This window comes from Crinia signifera, chromosome 4 (assembly GCF_055691185.1).
Source record: "Crinia signifera chromosome 4, ASM5569118v1, whole genome shotgun sequence".
NCBI classification, from domain to species: Eukaryota; Metazoa; Chordata; class Amphibia; order Anura; family Myobatrachidae; genus Crinia; species Crinia signifera.
Genome location: NC_139220.1, coordinates 71,294,784 through 71,317,895, shown reverse-complemented (window position 1 = coordinate 71,317,895; position 23,112 = coordinate 71,294,784). Strand labels below are relative to the sequence as shown.

General features: G+C 49.6%; 1 protein-coding gene across 1 annotated transcript in view; it reads right to left on the bottom strand.

The window, feature by feature from the left end:
* Nucleotides 1–19,775, bottom strand: part of LOC146074095 (organic cation/carnitine transporter 2-like) — a 98,183-nt gene extending 78,408 nt beyond the window's left edge. The window contains exon 1 of the mRNA XM_083181837.1: nt 19,181–19,775. Coding sequence (XP_083037963.1) covers nt 19,181–19,573 — 393 coding nt within the window. The 5' untranslated portion in view covers nt 19,574–19,775. The remainder of the gene's footprint in view (nt 1–19,180) is intronic.
* Nucleotides 19,776–23,112: the final 3,337 nt, after the last annotated feature.

Here is a 23,112-nt window from a genome sequence, read left to right as displayed (position 1 = left end):
CCGAGATCTGTACCTTCAAGGACCCCAACTGGAGGCCCAAGTCCAAACCGGCTTCCTGGCACGCGTCATGGTTGTAATTACAGAGAGATGTAGTCCCTTGAGGCCTAATATCTGCCGCTCAACCTCCAGGCCGTTAAACGCAGCCGCGGTAAGTCCTGAAAGACAAACAGTCCCTGGAGGAGAAGATCTTTTCTTAGAGGAAGATGCCACGGGTCTTCTACCTGCATGGCCTGAATGTCCCCGTACCAGGCCCTTTGAGGTCAGTCTGGAGCCACTAGAATGGCTTCTACTCTCTGGTGTCGAATCCTCTTTAGCACCCGTGCCAGCAACGGGAGCGGTGGGAACAGGCACACCAGCTGAAAATCCCACGTCCAAGTCAGGGCATCTACTGCTGTCCCCCTGGATCCCTGGTCCGGGCACAGTACCTGTCCAGCTTGTGGTTCAACCGTGAGGCCATAAGGTCAATCTGAGGGAGCCCCCAAAGATCTACCAGGTCCTGGAACACCTGAGGGTGAAGTCCCCACTCCCCGGGGTGGAGATCGTGACGACTGAGGAAATCCGCTTCCCAGTTGTCGACTCCTGGTATAAAGATGGCCGACAGGGCTTTTACATGGCGTTCCGCCCAGGAGAATATCCTGGTGGTTTCCCTCATACAGGGCATGCTCCTTGTCCCTCCTTGGAGGTTGATGTAGGCAACCTTAGTTGTATTGTCCGACTGGACTTGTACCGCCCTGCCCTGCAGCATAGGCTCCGCCTGTAATAGGGCATAGTGAACAGCGCTCAGTTTGAGGTTGCTTATATGCAGCATGGATTCCATCGGAGACCAGGCGGACTCCCTGTATCACGGCTCCGCAGCCTCTGAGACTGGCATCCGTGGTAATCAGAAGCCAGTCCTGTATCTGGAAGCAGTGACCCGCCAATAGATTTGGCGAATCTAGCCACCACTGCAGGGAGAGTTTGGTCTGCGCAGACAGGCAAATCCTCCTGTGCATTTGCCGGGGGGATCCTGACCATTTCGTGAGGATATCCAGCTGAAAAGTCCTGGAGTGGAACCTGGCATACTGGATGGCTTCGAATGAAGCAACCATCTTGCCCAAGAGCCTCAGGCAGAGGTGCACAGAGACCCAAGGATTTGATAGGACCTCTCTTACCAATTCCTGTAAAGCTGAAGACTTTTCGGCCAGCAGGAACACCTTCTGCTCCATCGTGTCCAGAGTCATACCAAGGAACACCATTCTCCGGCTCAGGAGCAACGAGGATTTTGGTATATTTAAAATCCACCCGTGGTCTCTCAGCACCTGCATAGTCAGAATTAACACACTTCTCAGGGCCTCCTCCGATCCTGCCTTGATCAGCAGATCGTCCAGGTAGGGTATGACATTCACCCGCTGGAGCCTGAGAAGGACCATCATTTCTGCCATGAGCTTGGTAAAGACGCGCGGGGCAGTTGACAGCCCGAAGGGTAGCGCCTGAAACTGGTAACGGCTGTTTCCCACCGCAAATCTTAGAAAGACTTGATGGGGAGGCCAAATTGGGACGTGCAAATAGGCGTCCTTGACGTCTACAGAGGCCAGAAACTCCCCTTTTTCCAGGGAGGCAATCACCGACCTGAGCGACTCCATTTTGAATTTGAACACCTGCAGAAAGGGGTTCAGCGACTTCAGGTTCAAAATGGGCCTAACTGAACCGTCCGGTTTGGGGACAAGGAACAGGTTTGAATAGTAACCCTGGCCTTGTTCCTGTATTGGTATAGGTAGGATTACTTTGGACAGGAGGAGCTTGTGAATTGCTCCCTGAAGGAGCAACTGATCCTCCACTGAGGCTGGGAGGGCCGACTTGAAGTAGCGTCGAGGAGGGAGCCTGGCAAACTCCAGCCTGTAACCTAGCGAAATAAGACTCCTGGCCCAGGAATCTAGGCACGAGGCGTCCCACACCTTGCTGAAGTGTAACAGCCGGGCCCCCAACTCGAGACAGTCTCGTGGTGGGTGCACCCCGTCATGCTGCCGGCTTGGAAGTGGCAGGGGCGGTGGAACGGTCCTGATGACCTGAGGGGTTTGGCTTCCTGAATTTCCCTCTAGTGCCTCTGCTAGCATTAGAGGCGCCTCTGGCCTTAGGGCGGAACTTGGACCCATGAAAGGACTGCTGGGAGGGACCAGTGAAAGGGCGTTTTGCCGGAGTGGGTGCTGATGGGAGGAATGTGGATTTCCCTGCAGTAGTCTTAGAAATCCAGTCGTCCAGCTCACTACCAAAGAGCCTCTCCCCTGTGAAAGGTATGCTTTCCACACTCTTCTTGGAATCCACATCAGCCACCCACTGGCGCAGCCACAGAGCCCGCCTAGCCGACACGGCCATTGCAGAATTCCGCGCGTTTATAGCGCCCAGTTCCTTTTGTGCCTCACAAAGCACCCGTGTCGTGTCCTGAATGTGACGCAGGTTTTCACCTATCTGAGCCACGGACATGTCCCCCAACAAACCCTCTTGGATCTGCGTGGACCAAGTATAAATGGCCTTAGCCATCCAGCAACTGGCCAATACCGGGCGTTGTGAAGCCCCACTGGCCGTGAACATAGACTTAAGTGTTGCTTCAAGTCGCCTATCTGCACTATCCTTGAGTGTATACACCCCAGGAACTGGTAACAGCACCTTCTTTGAAAGGTGGGAAACAGAGGAATCCACCGCTGGCGGTTCCTCCCACTTCTTCCTACCAACAGGATCAAAGGGATACGCATTTGTGAACCTCTTTGAAAGCTGGAACAACTTTTCAGGGTTCTGCCAAGCACCTTTAAAAGCACTTTCTAATTCAGCCTGTTCTGGGAAATACACCGGCTGTTTTCTCTGGGTCATGAAAAAGGAATCTCCCTCAGAGGGTTCCTCCATAGGAAGCTCTAACACTTCCCTAATGGCCTTAATTAAAGCCTCAGAACCATGAACTAAGGACTGCTCCTGAACAGTATCCTGTTCATTTGCCCCATCTCCCACTTCAAGGATGTCATCATCATCATCATCAGAGTCAGGGGCCATTACAGTAGCAGGCCGCTTTGGGGGCTGAGCAGGGGGAGGGGTGAGAATATCAACCCTGGCAGACAACATGGCTAATTCCCTTTGCACCCTCTGCGTCTGCTGCGTATTTGCAGAGAGCTGGGAAGCAACAGAGTCCATCAGCGTTTTTATGCTGCTGGCCCAGGCAGGCTCTTGACTATCAGCCTGTGACCCATCCACAAGTTGTGGGGGCACCCCACTGACCTGAGTGGTTACACCACTGGGCTGTGGCAGCATACACGGCTCACATGTAACCTGTGAATGTGAAGCTGGAAGGGATGCAGTTAATATTCCGGCGGTCGGGATCCCGGCGTTCAGAATCCCGACGCCGGAATCCCGACCGCCGAAATACCGACATATTCTCCCTCCGTGGGTGTCCACAACACCCCTGGAGGGAGAATAAATTAGTGTGCCGAGCGCAGCGAGGCACCGGGCCCGCTGCGTGGCGAGCGCAGCGAGCCCGCAAGGGGGGGCGATCCATGTCCCCCCCTTGTCGGCATTTCGGCTGTCGGGATTCCGGCGTCGGGATTCTGAACGCCGGGATTCAGTACTGAATCCAGCTGGAATAAACTTTGTGCTGCACACCATGCATGTTAACTTTTTCACCATGATGAAGCAACAGGACACCCCCAGCAGCGCACACACGCACACACAGCACCCACACTTGATGTACTGTAACTCTAAACAGTATAAGTGTAATACACCTCTGTATTAGAGACTATGGTGTGTGTACAAGTGGTTAACTAGCCAGTGGGGTAGACTCAGAGCAATATGAGGAGACCAGTACACCCTAAACCTTAACTCACGGATTTGAGTGAGCTGGTAACGCACAAAACACACAGTGATATGTCATACACAGTGTAAATAACACAGCTAAGCAACGCTGCTGCGCTGTTATAACTTGCTGTCTCTGCCGCTGCTGCAAAGGATCAAATCCACCACGCCGCTGAGGAGCTGTAATGGCGACCTCTGGATGCGTGAAGAAGCAGGAAGCAGAGACAGGGCGCGCCCAGCAGAGCCTGGTCCCGCTCTGAGCGAAGCCCCACTCCCTTTACATGGAGCTGGCGCTTCCAGTATATTTAAACTGGCATAAGAAGCGCTTTTCACATAAAATGCTTAAAAAAACGCCCTGGGCATTCCTGGTGGTCCAGCGGCATCACCCTATGCCAGTGTGATGAGGTGGGGTCGCGTGGTTCCTGCGAGAGGGCCGCCGCTACTGCCACCGCCATATTGCCGCACAGAACGGTTTGGGGTGTCCCCTTGTGGGACCCCCAAACTGTACTCACCACAGACGTCTTCGGACCAGTCAGGGGGTGTGCGGCAGCTGGGGGGCCTGCTCGCTACAGCGCAATGCTGTGCAGTGACAGGCCCCACTCAGGACAGGTTATCCTGCAGCAGGGTCAGCTCTGCACCTTAAGAGGTTGGGGACTGACCCTACCCCTGACACCCTCGAAGTAGGATAGCTGCCTGGTCAAAGCAGCGCCCCAAAATAATAAACTAAATAAAATTTGAAGAAAAAAGTCTGGAGCATCCAGAAAGCACTGCCTCTCCTGAGGCACATTTTTCTAAACTGACTAGTGGAGGGAGATAGAGTGGAGGAGCCAGTGCACCCACACTGAAAGCTTTAATGTGCCTGTCTCTCCTGCTGAGGATCTCTATCCCCATAGTATAACCCAGTATCCCATTGGACGGTAGAAAAAACAAGAATACTTCCTTCTAAAACAATCTGGTGTAGTTTTTCCTTTACTCAATTGATCCCTGCTGGCAATCTCAGTGGCTTGATTTCCGGCTTATATGTGAAACAAAGGAATAAAAACACAATTTGCATGTCTGCTGATGCCTTTCCTTTCTATATTATGCTGTGAGGCAAATGGATGAGTACCTCACATAAATTCTAGCGTAGTCATACACATAAAGGTATCTTTCTTAAGAATGGGTAGCGTACCTGTACTCACTGTGTGATGATGGGTTCTACTCGCATCAAGGTATCTTTTCCAGTCTCGTGTCCCAAAAACATATTTATGGATATAAAAAGCATACAGTGTAAAAACTAGTGCAGGAGCAGGGTTCCGAGGTAGCTGACAACAGAGCCAGCAAAACTTTTACAGTACGCGCGGTGTTAGTACACGACCGGAAGTTCGACTCCAGTCGCGGTCATGTATGAACACCGCGCGTACTGAACAACTTAAACAGATAAAGTGCGGCACATTGCCAGAAACCGGCAATGAGCTGAGACCATCAGGATGCATTTGGGACTGAACTAGATGTTTTTATTTATGTGGAGCCACGTAGATTACCGAAAATGTGAGTTCCGGAAACCGGAAGTCCCACAGGGAAAGGGTATTTAAGGAGATAATGTTTGGTACAAGCTCCCACCTTGAAAAAGAAACATAATGTCCCGAAACATGTCGGTCTAGGAGCTTGATACCAATTTTTAATTCTTATGTAAGTGAGGTCCAGCGGTAAGGACCGCAGAGTATCTGACATATTAGCGGTATTGCCTTGTCCTGATCAATTTTTGCTGGCTGTGTTGTCAGCTACCTCAGAACCCTGCTCCTGCACTAGTTTTTACACTGTATGCTTTTTATATCAATAAATACGTTTTAGGGACACGAGACTGGAAAAGATACCCTGATGCGAGTAGAACCCATCATCACACCGTGAGTACAGGTATGCTACCCATTCTTAAGAAAGATACCTTTATGTGTATGACTACACTAGAATATATGTGAGTGAGGTACACATCCATTTGCCTCAGAGCATAATATAGAAAGGAAAGGCATCAGCAGACATACAAATTGTGTTTTTATTCCTTTGTTTCACATATATACGCCGGAAATCAACCCACTGAGATTGCCAGCAGGGATCAATTGAGGAAAGGGAAAACTACACCAGATTGTTTTAGAAGGAAGTATTATTGTTTTTTGTTTATCTATAACACTGTGATGTCCTCACAAGGGAAGCACTAGGTTGGGTGCACCATTCCCATTCTTTTCTCAGAAAAGGTGCAAGATGAAGAAGCTGCCCTGCTGGTGTGTCTGCTAGTGCAGTGAAAGTGGCCGGGTGGCTGCTTCTGTGACCTTTGTAAGAAGTTGGACTATACTGCTGACTCAGGTACAGTGCTATGCCATGCCATGATATCACAGTTTGCTGCCTGTACCTGTTTCCACTAACAAGCTTCTTCCTGTACTTTTGTATTTAAATAATTGTCTTTGTTACTGCCCGTTTCTATCCACGTTGTTTCTCTGCACTTTTCTCCACTGTGCCACTGTGCCAGCCTTCTACTTTTTTCTTTTGTGCCAACCTCTCTTCCTTTCCATTCTCTGTCCCAGCCTGTGTTCCTCTGTCCCTGCCCATAATTTCCTCTGTCCCTGCCCATCTGAGCCCAAATCCATGTGTGCCTCTGTCCCTGCCGTGTGTGCCCCTGCACATGTGTGCCTCTCTCCCTGCCCATCTGTGCCCATGCATTCCTCTCTACCTGTGTACCCGAATTTTGGCTCAATCTGTATGAGTATGTAAAATTTGGCTCAACCATGAGGCAAAACGTGAATTTATTTCTTAATCTGGGTGGAATGACATGAATTTTCGATCAATCCTGCTGGCTTGACATGAATCTTGGTTCAATCCGGGTGGCATGATGTGAATTTTGACTCAATATATGTTGCATAATGCGAATTTTAGCTCTTTCAGTGTGGCATGATGTGAATTCTGGCTCAGTCGGGGTACCAGGATGTGAATTTTGGCTCAGTCCGTGTACCAAGAAGGGGATTTTTGGCTCAGTTTGGGTACCAGGATGCGAATTTTGACTCAATCCAGGTGGCATGACGTGAATTTTGGCACTTTAATTTTGGTATAAAGGTGCCCATACACAGAGCAATTCTTTTTTGCGAGGTGATGGGCAGTTCCTCGCATCGCACATCGCAAAGCACAAAAAGTATGTGCTGCACGATTGTATTTAGTTCAAAATGCATGCTGCTTTAGCACATTTCATACATTTTTAACTAGATGCGATGTGATCTAGTTCAAAATGCAAAATGTACATAAGAGGTATATGGCGTGGCACTTACACAACACTCAAGGACACGTCCGATTTTAGGTGACCACTCCCTTTTAGGTGACCACGCCCCCTTTTTCTGGAGCGAGCGTGCCTTTGGCACGCACATAACCCCAGCCTTTACCTTTTCCATACCCCCACTTTAAAATTTCCACTTTGACCACTGTCCCTCTATCTATCTATATTCGCATCATTTTGCCCTTTAAAATGTGCCTCCCTGACTGAAAAATGTGCCCTCCCCGTAGTCAGCATCCTCCCTGCCCTAAAAAAATTCAAGAGTGAACACTAATATGGTGGGGGGGGGGGGGGGGGGCGCTATGTGCTGTACTATTATCTGAGTGGGGGGACCTGTGTAATGTACTATATGGGGGGCCTATGTGCTGTATTATTTTAGTGGGTGGACCTATGTGATGTATTATACTGGGAGCCTATGTTCTGTACTATTATCTAAATGGGGGCCTATGTAATGTACTATATGGGGGGGCCTATGTGCTGAACTATTTGAGTAGAAGGACCTATGTGCTGTATTATATGTGGGGGGACCTACGTGCTGTACTATTATCTGTGTGTGGATGACCTATGTGGTGTAATATCTGGGGGCTATTTGCTGTATTATTATCTGTGGGACATATTATCAGGGTGGGGGATTTACCGATCAAATGTCACACACCTGCCAATTTTGCCCAATTATCGGCCCAAAGTGCCGAAATCGGATGAAATTGGCCCAAAATTGCATAGTGTATAGCCACTCTGGTCAGGTGGCCACACCCCTTAAAAAAGACCACGCCCCTTGGTGGGCCCCTGTGAGTGCATTTCCCTGGTGGGCCCTTCATGCCCCAGTCCGACACAAAGTTTTCTGTTTGTTTATGGATACTATTATTTATTTATCTTGTGTAACTACACTGTGGGACAGATTTATTAATCTTGGTGAAGTGACAAAGTGTCTGGTTTTTATCCCCGGCCAATCCGCTCGTGACTGTGAAGTTACAGGCTTGGTATGAAAAATGACAGGTAGCAGCTGATTGGCCGGTGATAAAAACCAGACACTATCACTTCACCGAGCTTAATAAATCTACCCCTGAGGCTTTCAACATTTCCCCAGTATATTTGGCCTATCAGGTATTCAAATGATTACACAGTGTAACAAGCAGGAAGGGTGTTTATTATACCCCTTTTACACCAAAAACCCTGGACGGACCCTGGTCTTTGAACACTGGAGTTTCCAGGATCTGACCCTGCTTTATACCCCACCCCTTTTCCACATCTCCGCGGGGACGCGCTTCTACCCGGGTTTTTCTGCTAGTGGAAATGCTCCCTGTCAAACAACCCGGTTTGGATTCCCCGGCAATCCTACCCAGGTAATGACCAGGGTAGCACCCGGATTCAAGGGTAGTGGAAACGCTCCCTAACCGGGTTATTTGACTGACCATGTTAAAATCTTCACTGATTGGTGCTGCTGGGGTGCTGGTGAGTGATGTCATCACTCAGAGCTCCGCAGACTGTGCACATACTATGGAGGACAGCGTTCTGTGCACGTTCTGCATGTCTGTCCTAATAACTTTCCCCTGCTGCATAAGAGGCTGCTTCAGCAGCCACCTTCCACTCTGCCACCAGCACCAGATTTAATTTTTGGCAGTAAAATAAAAAAAAAAGTTATTTTAAAAGAAAGGAGTGTGGTCTCTTCTTCTAATATGGTAATCTTTTTAATGGTGGCCCTTTTGGTGTAATGGTGGCCCTATTTTGTGACCTCCCCTGATAAAGACCTTTAAAAAGGCTTTTTTTAATGTAATCTATAGGAAACAACAGGCCTTACCCGGGTTAAGTGTAAAAGGGTCTGATCAGGCAATTTACCAGGTAGCACTGTAGTGGAAATGTGTCTCTTATACCCCTTTTACACCGCCGAAAAATCCGGGTCAGCGGCGGGTCAGACCCGGATCCTCGGCGGTGTAAATGGGGGGTATCCGTGTCCATTTACACGGGTCCTCTATCCAGGTCCTGACCTGGGTAGAACCCGGATGGGACCCGTGTAAATGGCGGTGTAAATGGTCCCGCTGCGGCTCTGGGGAAGCTGTCCCCAGGTGCTGCGGGAGGAGGGGGGTCCCTGCGGCTACTGAGGGGAGATGGGGTACCTGTCAGCGGCCAGCCTGACACGGCGCTGCCACTGCTGTATCTCCCCCCGGCGGCCGGTCCTTGCGGCGGATAGACAGTCAGTGTCGGCGGTCCCTCTGGCGCAGGGGAAATAGTATATTTCCCCTGCGCCAGAGGGACCGCCGACACTGACTGTCCATCCGCCGCAAGGACCGGCCGCCAGGGGGAGATACAGCAGCGGCAGCGCCGGCAACCATAGTGTCAGGCTGACAGGTACCCCCTCTCCCCTCAGCAGCCGCAGGGACCCCCCTCCTCATCACAGCACCCGGGGACAGCTTCCCCCCTCTACCCCCACAGCACCCGGGGACAGCTTCCCCCCTCTACCCTCACAGCACCCGGGGACAGCTTCCCCCCTCTACCCACAGCACCCGGGGACAGCTTCCCCCCTCTACCCCCACAGCACCCGGGGACAGCTTCCCCCCTCTACCCCCACAGCACCCGGGGACAGCTTCCCCCCTCTAACCTCACAGCACCCGGGGACAGCTTCCCCCCTCTACCTCCACAGCACCCGGGACAGCTTCCCCCCTCTACCCCCACAGCACCCGGAGACAGCTTCCCCCCTCTACCCCCACAGCACCCGGGGACAGCTTCCCCCCTCTACCCCCACAGCACCCGGGGACAGCTTCCCCCCTCTAACCTCACAGCACCCGGGGACAGCTTCCCCCCTCTACCCCCACAGCACCCGGGGACAGCTTCCCCCCTCTACCCCCACAGCACCCGGGACAGCTTCCCCCCTCTACCCCCACAGCACCCGGAGACAGCTTCCCCCCTCTACCCCCACAGCACCCGGGGACAGCTTCCCCCCTCTACCCCACAGCACCCGGGGACAGCTTCCCCCCTCTACCCCCACAGCACCCGGGGACAGCTTCCCCCCTCTAACCTCACAGCACCCGGGGACAGCTTCCCCCCTCTAACCTCACAGCACCCGGGGACAGCTTCCCCCCTCTACCTCCACAGCACCCGGGACAGCTTCCCCCCTCTAACCTCACAGCACCCGGGGACAGCTTCCCCCCTCTACCTCCACAGCACCCGGGACAGCTTCCCCCCTCTACCCCCACAGCACCCGGAGACAGCTTCCCCCTCTACCCCCACAGCACCCGGGGACAGCTTCCCCCCTCTACCCCCACAGCACCCGGGGACAGCTTCCCCCCACTCACAGCACCCGGGGACAGCTTCCCCCCTCTACCCCCACAGCACCCGGGGACAGCTTCCCCCCTCTACCCCCACAGCACCCGGGGACAGCTTCCCCCCTCTACCCCCACAGCACCCGGGACAGCTTCCCCCCTCTACCCCCACAGCACCCGGGGACAGCTTCCCCCCTCTACCCCCACAGCACCCGGGGACAGCTTCCCCCCTCTACCCCCACAGCACCCGGGGACAGCTTCCCCCCTCTACCCCCACAGCACCCGGGGACAGCTTCCCCCCTCTAACCTCACAGCACCCGGGGACAGCTTCCCCCCTCTACCCCCACAGCACCCGGGGACAGCTTCCCCCCTCTACCCCCACAGCACCCGGGACAGCTTCCCCCTCTCCCCTCAGCAGCCGCAGGGACCCCCCTCCTCCTCACAGCACCCGGGGACAGCTTCCCCCCTCTACCCACACAGCACCCGGGGACAGCTTCCCCCCTCTACCCCCACAGCACCCGGGGACAGCTTCCCCCCCTCTACCCCCTCCAAGCTATATAGATAGATATATATCTATATAGATATATATCTATATATATATATATATATATATAGATATATATCTATATATATATATATATAGATATATCTATATCTATCTCTCTCATATATATATATATATATATATATATATATATAATATATATATATCTCTATAGATATATATATATCTATAGGGCTGACCCAGGTTCAGTGTAAATGGTGCAGACCCAGGTCGAAGTGCTGTGTAAATGCAGTATAAAGCAGGGTCAGACCCTGGAAACTCCAGCGTTCAAAGACCAGGGTCGGACCAGGGTTTTTGGTGTAAAAGGGGTATTACCCATGTCCAACCCGGGTTCGAACCGGGTACAATTTACCAGGTCTGACCCAGGTTGCTAGTGGAAAAGGGGTATTACACAGCACTTCGACCTGGGTCGGACCTGGGTCTGCACCATTTACACTGAACCTGGGTCAGCCGTGCGATTTCTTCTAGATGTCATTAAAAAATGGCCATCAACAACTCTTTTCGTGACTACAACCCCTTTTTCAAGTATCTCAAACCCCCAGACAGTACAGTTTAACCCTCAGAGTATAATAACCAAGCCCCAGGCAGTATTATCTCTAGAGCTGGGGTAGCCAACCCTAGTCCTCGAGAGCTACCAACAGTGCATGTTTTGCAGGTCTCCTCACAGAATCACAAGTGAGCTAATTAGCTCCATCTGTGTATCTTTTAAAATGTGTCAGTGATTAATGAGTGCAGCTGTGCAGCAGCTCAGTTGTCTGGAAAATGTGAACTGTTGGTAGCTCTCGAGGGCTAGGGTTGGCTACCACTGCTCTAGAGTATAATACCCCAAGACAGGTCAGGACAACCTAAGGGTAGAAGCCATCAGGCAGTACAGTATAACCCCCAGAGTATAAATACCCCAAGCCCCCCCCCAGCAGGAGAGTGTGTGACATATATAGAGTAGGTGACAATGAGCTTCCAGCTGCCTGCACTGGGTAGAATGGAGGGAGGTCATGTTGTGGGAGAGGGGGGTGTTCCTGGGGGCCTCCCCTTTCCTCTGCAGCCAGCACCACACACAGAGCCAGTGACCCCTTTGGTTATGCCTGTGGCGAGCATAGGTCACATGAAGCCGCTGACCCCCCGGACTACCCTTACTCTCTCTCTGTCTGTCTGTCCCGGCTATTCTACCGAGGAGGGGAGAGGACTCGGAGGAAAGAGGGCGGGGAGTTGTAGTCTCCCCAGGCCTTCCATGTCTTATAGCAGCGGCACATAGGATCCGGAGACTACAAATCCCAGCGGGCTGTGCGGTTACCGCGCACTCCACACTCGTCTATGCTGCTGCCCTGGTGAAGGGGAAAAAAGAGGAGGAGGCGTTGGAGGGACATAGCTGCCAATGCAGCAGAGTGGCCGTGCGTCAAGAAATCAGCCAAGTTCTCATCCACCGCTCAGGTAATACCTGCCTCAACCCGTGCTGCACCATTTACACCATTACACCGGCCTCTACACGGGTCCTGACCTAAGTAGAGGACCTGTGTAAATGGACACAGATACACCCCATTTACACCGCCGATGATCTGGGTCTGACCCGCCGCTGACCCGGATTTTTCGATGGTGTAAAAGGGGTATTAGAAATCTCACTACTGAAATCACAGCCTGTGCAAAATCAAGAATCTGCTCATTCCTAGTCAGTGGCATAACTATAGAGGATGCAGTTGCTACGGGGCCCGGTGGCTTGAGGGTCCCGGGGCAATCCCCCTCTATAGTTGTAAGACTGGCATGTCACTTACTTGGTAAAGGATGGAGGTGAAGCCGCTTCATGTTCATGTGCAAACACCGGAACTAACAACAGCAGCTGCTGTGCGTGGCTGCGGCTGCCGGACTGTTCAAGCACATCAATTCGCGTCTGTCAGCCGCACACTGCGGCGCTGCTGCTAGTTTCCGGATCTGTACATGAAGCGGCTAAAGCCTCCGTTCCCCGTTTCTCAGTCCCAGTGGCACACTTATTAATGCTATTAGCAGGCTCCTGTCAGTGGCAGAAGAGGCAGCGCCGAAGCTCAGGCTGCGGGCACACAGCGGCACAGGTGTCCGGCATCAACAGTACTTGGCTGCCAGAATAACTTAGGATTCCCGGTGCAGATCTTTTTATTGTATTTGTATGCATGTCATACACACGGAAATGGCAGACTGCACTCCAGAGTGTACTTTAAATGGATTTTATTCACTCCAAAATTCCAACATGTTTCGGAAAGACACCCATTGTTTGGGGTGAATAAAATACACTAATGTGGGGTACACAACAGGATGATTTGGCCCAAAATGAGCCAATTTAGATACAATCTCGACCGATTGTATGTAAGTTGGCCATGTTTTGGGCCATTTCGCTGCCATTTTGATGCGATCCCGATCCGATGCGCGGTCCCGCGGGTCGTTAGATCTTTTCTGAGATCCTTCCTGCACCAGGTAGTTCTCAGAAAGGTCCATTGTAGTGGGTGCGGGTCGCGATCACATCAGGTGCCTTTTCTGTGCGGGTCGGCGGCTCCGTCAGCTTGTGAGCGGGTCGTACCTTCCTGTGACGACCCGCTTCACGAGCAGCATCGTGCTGGTGTGTACCTAGCATTAGACTCTGGAGTGCCATTTGCCATTTCTTGGTATACACAAGCACTACAGCAGATGTCATACATTAACTTCCCCAGAAAAGTGCCTGGTTAATGTTGACGTCACGGGATGTTTCCCCGTACAATGGGGGGGGCCCTTTAAAATTTTTGTTATGGGGCCCAACATAGTTCTAGTTACGCACCTGTTCCTAGTCCTTATAAAATGCAGTTTATCATAAGCGCCACAGTCACTTCAGGGACGTTACTAGGTGAAGGCTGCAACACTGTGACACCGAGTACTAAGTACAGTAAATGGGAAACAGAAACAGTGATATTTACTTGTTACATTGTTTACTTGTAAACAATAATTACATTGCAGTTTCAAGGACTTCATTTTACAAACATTATAATTATGATGCCTTAGCAATAACATTGTACATAGGAAAAGTCAGGTTCACAGATTGCCTAATAAAAGTGTTTGTAGACTGAACAAAATGTTGACTATCAACTGACCCTGTATACACATTTATACCATACATGCCCGGTATCTGTAACCGTAAAAGTAATAAACGCATTTTGGTTTATGATTGAAAGTTTCTTGGAAAGGAAAATTCAGACATTCCTGATACTCAGTCTCCACTGATGATGTCTTACAAATGTGGTAGAAAGCTTTACAACATTGGTAAGACTGAGGGGGAAATGTACTAAGCTGTGTATTCTACTTCACATGTGATGTTGCCAGTGGCGGATTCAGGGGGGGGGCACCCAGGCACGTGCCCCCCCTGTCATTTATTTTATAGCTGAGGACCAGGGCTTTCCAAGAAGCCCAGCCCGTTGGGACCCATCAATTCCGACCCCCACCCGGTTCCGACGGCTGCCAGTTCCCGCCCTGGCATCACAGAAGCTTGTGGTTCATTTCATTCAATTCCAAATCGCTGGGCCTTTAATAAGATATCAGGCTGGTCTATATCAGTCAATCGGTTCCAGAGATATTGCATGTAAACCGATTTTTTTATTTTTGAAATGTAATTTCATAGCTGTTCATGTTATTTGAGGGCAGATTACTCTGGACCAAAATCATTCAAAGCCCGATCAAAAGTTCTTCAATATAATACTTGTCTCATGTAAATGGGTCAGTTGGTTCTGAAGATATAGCCGGTTAAATGAGATAACTGGTTAAAGGGGGGAGGGGTGGTTTTCTCTCCCCCTCACACCAGAAAATGCAGGGACTAGGCTGGTGTAAAAGGGTCCAACCTGGGAATGCATTTTCTGGTGTGAAAGGGGTATTATTTCAAATAGCCGGGACCTGCAGTGCTCTGAATACAGCCAGGCTCTGCCACTGTCAGTGGCTATCACTTCTGCCTGGCGGCTGTCCCCCATTTACCACGAGCATGTATTCCCCCTTGGCAATGAGCATGTAATCCCACATGGCAACGAGCATGGAACCTCTGGCAATGAGCATGTAGAGAAGCAGCACTTATGTAGCATAATTTTGAATAGGCATTATGGTGTTTGGTAGAACACATAATGGACATAATGGCATGTAACTTAACGTGTAATGGACATTATGGTGTAAATGTTTAATGCACGCCTTTGGTGGACAATGTCCCTGTTTATGAAGTGTATTGTAAATTTTGGCTTAATCTGTGTGGCATTATGTGAATTTTGGCTCAATCCATGTGGCATTATGTGAATTTTGGAAAGAAAAAGGGGGTGTGAAACCGCGCTATTTACCTAATAATATGCCACAATTAAAGGTAAAGAATATACATTTATTAAAAATACACTTGTAAAAATATATAACGTTTAAAAAATAGATGGTACTATTGCTGATAATATATTCAAATATAGAGCCGTGATAGTCACCCAGTTTTCTTAGAATGAGAGTCTCAGTGTCCGTTCCTATATACGCTTCCTGGTATATCCCAATATAGCAGGCTGTTTGTATTTTTTTGGAGTGATGTAGTTCTCCAGCCTAGGGAGCCCCTGTTGTTAGCGGGCTCAACCTGGTTCGAATTCTTCCAATCAAGGGAGCCCCTGTTGTTGTTGGGCTCGACCTGGTTAGTAGGAATGATGTCCTGGTTGGTTGCAACTGCTGGGATGTTAGGTGAGGAAAGCTGGTCCGGTCACTAGGAAATATAGGTGTATTGGAGCCCTGACACCCACTACTGTCACCCTGATTCAGCCATTTCCTAGTGACCGGACCAGCTTTCCTCACCTAACATCCCAGCAGTTGCAACCAACCAGGACATCATTCCTACTAACCAGGTCGAGCCCAACAACAACAGGGGCTCCCTTGATTGGAAGAATTCGAACCAGGTTGAGCCCGCTAACAACAGGGGCTCCCTAGGCTGGAGAACTACATCACTCCAAAAAAATACAAACAGCCTGCTATATTGGGATATACCAGGAAGCGTATATAGGAACGGACACTGAGACTCTCATTCTAAGAAAACTGGGTGACTATCACGGCTCTATATTTGAATATATTATCAGCAATAGTACCATCTATTTTTAAACGTTATATATTTTTACAAGTGTATTTTTAATAAATGTATATTCTTTACCTTTAATTGTGGCATATTATTAGGTAAATAGCGCGGTTTCACACCCCCTTTTTCTTTCCATTTATTGTGTTTGGGTTTGACACCCTTACTTACGAAACCGCAGCTCTAGCAAGATAACTCATTTACAGGCGCCCTCACGGGACACTTTGTGCCCCACCCCCCTTCATTATGTGAATTTTGTCTCAATCCGTGTGGCATTATGTGAATTTTGGCTTAATCTGTGTGGCATTATGTGAATTCTGGCTCAATCCGTGTGGCATTATGTGAATTTTGGCTCAACCCGTGTGGCATTATGTGAATTTTGGCTCAATCCGTGTGGCATTATGTGAATTTTTTTCCCAATCCGTGTGGCATTATGTGAATTTTTTCACAATCCGTGTGGCATTATGTGAATTTTGGCTCAATCCATGTGGCATTATGTGAATTTTTTCCCAATCCGTGTGGCATTATGTGAATTTTTTCCCAATCCGTGTGGCATTATGTGAATTTTGGCTCAATCCATGTGGCATTATGTGAATTTTGGCTTAAATCCATGTGGCATTATGTGAATTTTTTCCCAATCCGTGTGGCATTATGTGAATTTTGGCTCAATCCATGTGGCATTATGTGAATTTTGGCTCAATCCATGTGGCATTATGTGAATTTTGGCTCAATCCATGTGGCATTATGTGAATTTTGGCTCTACACTAACTTCCCCTTTCCCTTCATATTACAATTCAACCTCCTCACATAGAGATGGGCAACTCTACTCTTTTCCGTGAGCGGCTCCCAACAGGCCAGCTCACGGGAAAGAGTCGGTTCTTTAGAATGGCTCTGAACTCTTTATGTGTTTTTTTACATTAACCCTAATATAATAATAATAATAATAATATCAGTATTAAACAAAAATCTACTTAGTAGTTTTGTTACCCATGGTGAGGCCACGGCATTCAGAAGTATATATATATATATATATATATATATATATATATATATATATATATATATATATATATACACACATATATATACACACACATACTTCTGAATGCCGTGGCCGCACCATGGGTAACAAAACTAAAATGATTTTTTTTTTTTTTAATACTGTTATTATTATTATTATTATTATTATTAAGGTAAAAAAAAAAAAAGAGCTTTGAGCAGTCAGTGAGGCTCTGAGCGGCCAGCGAGATATGAGCCACAACAGCTGAGATGGGAGAGCAGAGTAATGAGTGGGAGGAGTCCTTGACCCATGAGTGTGACTGAACAGAGGTTCCTGGAGCAAGATGGTTCTTCCAATCACTGACAGGGTACTTGTGTATTATCACGGCGCCCACTGCTTTATTAGCGTACAGGGCTATTCTGCGTAGGGAAATCGCGATTAAAAAATGTGTCGCATTATACAGCATTGTATACAGGATGCGATGCGATGAGATTAAAAAAATTGTACAAGCACCCATCACATTCTATACCACGGAATTACATAAAAATGCCATTTAGGGTGGCTCCCCACTATCCAATTCCCACACCACTATCCACGTCCGTCCCCCCACTACCCACGTAATCCTGAAGCGTGGCGAGTGTAACGAGCCCGCGAGGGGCGGCGGAACGCGTCCTCCAAATCTTCTCATACCCCCCACTATCCACGTCGTAACGGAGTTGATTTTATATAGTGTGTCGAGGGCAGCGAGCCCCGTGAGGGGACGCGGTATACCTGTGAAGTAATCCGCGTCCGCTCGCCATGCTTCAGGCTCGGTGCGCTCGCCACACTATATAAAATCGACTCCACGCCGATGTGGATAGTGGGGGTAGGACAAAAAGTCGGAGGACGCGTTCTGCCGCCCCTCGCCACGCTTCGGGATTACGTGGATAGTGGGGGGGGACGTGGATAGTGGGGGGCCACCCTAAATGGCATTTTTATGTCATTTAGTGGTATAGACCATTAAAAAGATAGGGTGCGATATAAAATCGCATCCCATCGCATTGTATGGCATACATGCGATGCGATTTGGCATTTTTATGTCATTTAGTGGTATAGACCATTAAAAAGATAGGGTGCGATATAAAATCGCATCCCATCGCATTGTATGGCATACATGCGATGCGATTTCACTACACTTCCGTATGTAGAAAATCTGGGCGCCGTGATAATACACAAGTACCACTGACAGTCAGTGATTGGAAAAGAAATTTTCCAGGAGCCGCCGCTCAATTCAAACAGTTCACGGGTCAGTCGGCTCATTTGGGAGATCCGGTTCAGCTGTGGGCTACCCGCCTCTACCTCACACTCACAAAGCTCTCACCCACTCCTCTCCCACTTACATATCCGACCTTATCTCTCTTTACAACATAGGTCTGTGATAGACTTTATGATATAAAAGTTAAGGTCCCCGTACATTGCGGCGACTTTTTTCTTCAGAGAAGTTGCATACAATTGCTCCTTTAGTTGTCTTGGACCTACCCCACTCTTGATAGAAACCTATATGGGATGTGGCTGGCGGCAGGGCAGGAGGGATCCCAGATTTTTGCTGCGGTCACTCCGTGATACATTCGGGGGATACTTAACATTTGCAGCTATGCCCCAAAAAGGGGTGTTTTGAGGGAATTAGCTGCAAATATTACATGATAAATGGGCAACTGCCAAAGACAGTCAGCACCTCTCTTTAAAGATACTGTGGGTGCAACCAGTGGCGTAACTATAAATTTTGCTCCCCCCTGCCAAAAAGTTTGCACTAATACAGGAGAATAGCCTGAACATGGGACTGGTCACTACTGGTACACACCCTGCACCTGTAGGTAGCTAAGGTGGGCAATAATGTAGTAATGCACAGGACAAGCTGATGGGACCTGTACTTATGGAAGAACGCTCTGCATAAATACCAACAAATTCCATTCAGTGATTTGGGTAGTGCAGTGACCGTGAGGCCACCTCCATCAGGTGTTACTACTCTGGTGGCAGTCCTCTCTGAAGAAGCACAAGTCCCCAATTAAGCACAAAAGTAGGGGTGCAGCAAATGAGGGACAGTATAGGGTGGAGAAGTGCAGGAGCAGCAGACCATCCTCTACCGGATGTCTTGGGCACTTATTAGAGTGGAAGCTCTTGGACAGTAGCACCTAGTGATACCACTCACCTCTGTGACAATGGTGGAGTGATAGATGTCCCTGCTGTACTCCCAGCCATCCAGGCAGCGCTCCCTCTGTATCCCGCTCACATTGACATCCAGCCCGGGCAGCAGCCCAAGGGCAGAGTAGTTCCTCAGGGTCTCCAGCCTGTAGCGCCAGCACCTGCTCTGCACCTGCCGCCCGTCCCGCTCCTCCAAGGGGATGCTGACGTTCCTCCAGGCCGGGCTCAGGGTGCCGTTGTCGGGCACCTGGCACCGATGCTCGGGGGTGGCTGCCAGGAAGACGGCAGAGAGGCCGGTGAAGCCATTGGGGATGATGCTGGCGCTGAGCAGGAAGAAGATGGACAACTGAAAGGGTCCCCAGTCCCCCAGGAAGAAGGTCGCCTCATCGTAGTCTCGCATGGTCGGCGCTGCGGGAAGCTGCTGCCGGGCGGAGGAGGGGAGGTCCCCGGCGGCGGCGGGAGCTGGGTGCTGCCTGGGGACGAGACACGCAGTTGCCGGCGAAAGTCTCCTCCCAGTCACCGGGCAGCAGCTCCCGGCCGCCGCTTCCACAGAGGTGACATGGGCCGGCGCTGTGGCCGCTGGGAGGCTGGAGGAGGCGGGGGAACTGCGAGCATTGGCAGCAGAGCGGCCGGTGCTTGGTGACGCTGTATGCACTGTACACACCTCCTGCTCGCATACTGTACACTGCTGCTCCTGTACACTCACACACACACACACTACACGTCATAGCCCTCATCCTTCACTCACTCACTATTATAACATTGTTATACTATGTACTTGGCAGCATGGCACAGGCACATGAGACTGGTTCATATACACCTGTATAGCTGCTGGCCTGCTGCCTCCTCTCATTCCAACCAGCGTTTCACACAGAGAAAGCCTTATTCCCATGTAATGATAATAATAATGTTAATGTTATTTATATAGCACTTTTCTCCCAATAGGACTCAAAGTGTTTGCATTAGCCCAGGGGTTGGGGACTATGTAAAAATACTACACTCCGGACCGCCGGACAGGACATAAAAATCTGCAGTCCGGAGCTTGTAGGGTCCGGTCCGGGGGTGTCTTGTGGGGGGTCCCTGTGATAGCTATCACCAGTTACATGGGGGAGGGGAGATTACAGCCTCCCCGGGTGGTCCAGACCGTCTGGTTTTTGCTACATGCCCGGACCATACGGGGAGACTTTATTCTACCCCTCCTCCTCTACCTGGTGACAGGTGTCACAGGCAGCCCCCCCCCCCCCCCCCCCCCCCCCCCCCCCGGACAGGACACCCCCCGGACCGGAGGCTACAAGCTACAAAATGCAGAGTTTGATGTCCGGTCCGGGGGTTTTGTCCTGGTCCGGTTTTCACCCATACCCAGGGGTTGGGCACTTTTTTGTGCCAAGGGCTATTCGTATGGGGGAAAAAATAGTTCGGGAGACATATGTAAAAATTTCTCTTACAAATTGTCATGCCTCAGACGTCCCACACTCCTGCGGCTGCCGCTTATAGGACTGTCAGTCTCCAGCCAGGGCCATCTTAACAGCAGTGTGGGCCCCTGGGCAATGCAATGCACTGGGGCCCTTACCCATTCTCCCCTCCTAGGAGTGGGGGGTGCTATCAGCAGCAGCTTTAATGTCCCACGGGTGGCAGGGGGTGCTCTATCTTCCATTCAACATGTAGGACCTGGAGCAGTAACTTCTGCTAATTACTCCTTTACTGCAGAGGTGGCGGGAGGGAGAACACTAACGTGTGAAAGGGGGCACTGAGCTGTATGAAGGGTCCCTTGTAAATGACTTCCAGGGAGGTAGGGGGTGTTTTATACGCAGGGGAGGGTTGGATAATGGAGTGGACTTAATATTCGTTATTTTCTGGTGGAAGGGCAGCGTGTTTGACTGCAGATATCGCCATTATCAGGAAATAGATTTCTTAGCCTTCAATAGTATAAAAACCGAGAGTCCCAACCTTCAGGAGGTGCTGGGAACTTGGGGATCAGAGATCAAGAGCCAGAGCAAAAATAACAAAAATATAAAACTGCACACCAGAAGTTTGGAGCTGGAGCAGGGACCAGCTGCTGGAAGGCTGATATCTCTGGTTCTGGGCATGACAGAGACAAGCCCCTAGTGTCGACACAAAGGGGAGAGTCCCAGCTTTTGGAATATACTCTCAGAAAAACTCTAAAGGCCCCCTTACACTTGTCAACTTATTGTCTCAACAAATTGAACCTGATTGACTCGAGATTTATCTTATGTGCAGGAGGTTCAATCTCTTCCAATCTCTTGGTTATACCCAATGGCACAGGATTGTGGATTGTGTCCTACACATCAGGCACATAAGATTTTGTCAGATGGCACAGCAGATCTTGTCAGATAAATTGACTCAAATTGGATCAAATCTCACAAAATCTCACAAGTGTAAGGGGGCCCTTTAGAGAGAATCTGAGAAACATGACTGGGAATTGCATTTAACAGGTCGGATGTGGACTGCTGCTTTGAAGTTGGATATCTCCAGTTCCCCAGGGCCGATTTTCAAAATTCTGGTATCCCTGGAAAAAGGGGATCCTCAGCTATCAGCATAGGCCCTTATACCCTGGGGCCCCTGGGCAAGTGCCCATTAAGCCCATACGAAAAGACGGCCCTGTCTCCAGCTGCTCTTGATTAACAGGAATCTCGCAATAATTCCCCTGTCCTTCACTCCCGGTAGAGCCGCCAGGCGGGTGGGTGGGCCACTCAGACTTGCTATGGGGGCCGCAGGTTTCCCACCCCTGCATTAGCCATTTTACAGCAAAAAATACAAAACAAACTTAACAACTTAACAAGGGACATTAGTGAAATGCTTGGGTGAACAGGAATGTCAATTCTATTTTTGAATGTTTCCAGAGTGGGAGCTTCTCCAACTGAGCGGGTAAGTGAGTTCCATAGAGTTGGAGCCACAGCACTGAAAGCTCGACCCCCAGATGAATTCAGGGAAATTCTGGGTACTGTTAGTACTAATAGTACATTGACATTTATAACACCAGTGGCGTAATGCCTTCCCAGTTGTCCAGACATTATTTTGAATCTGAGTACCTATAAAATGTCTCTCCTGTTGGGTATAAAAATAAGTATTCAATGAGGCTGATTCGCCATGTTTTTATGGCGATTTTGTGCTGTAAGGCGAATTTTTGACTAAAACGGTGAATCACCCTATTCAATGACCAGATGGCGAATACATTTCAAGGTTTTTTTCGCCATGATTCACGCTATCTTTTTATGTTGAAGTGGAATGTGAACTTTTAAAATAAAGTGTTTTGTTTTTTACATTTGGTGTCAAAAAATCAGGAATTTTATTCTGAGGAGGGGCATGCTATTTTTATTCATGTGCTGTAAGCACATGAATATATATTTAATAAAAAAATAAATATATATATATATATATATATATATATATATATATATATATATATATATATATATATATATATATATATATATATATATATATATATATATATATATATATATACATTTTTACACAGACCAGCCAGCAGGGGGCCGGAGCCGAGCCGCTCATTAGATATTCATATATTCACTGCACCCGATCATTACATATGCATGATCAGGTGTAGTGAATATACCCGGTCCCCTGCTGGCACCCCCGGGGGGCAGCCTGTGCTGCCTGGCACCCGGGAAGCCCACCTCCCCCCCACAAACAATCTGGGGCAGGCAGGGAGACTTCCATCTCCCTGCCTGCCGCCGTCCTCGGGCTCCCTGCGGCATCGCCGCAGGAGTTAAAATTCGCCAGTCAGGGGCAGCGAGCCCCTGACTGGTTGAATACTGGAGCCGGCAAAGCTCCGGAACGCAGCGAGCAGTGGCGAATGTGCAGCGAATCCTAAACAGGATTCGTTGCACATCGACAAAATGCTCATTGAATACTGCCCATTGTGTACAGCAGTGTTTTTCAACCATTGTGCTGTGG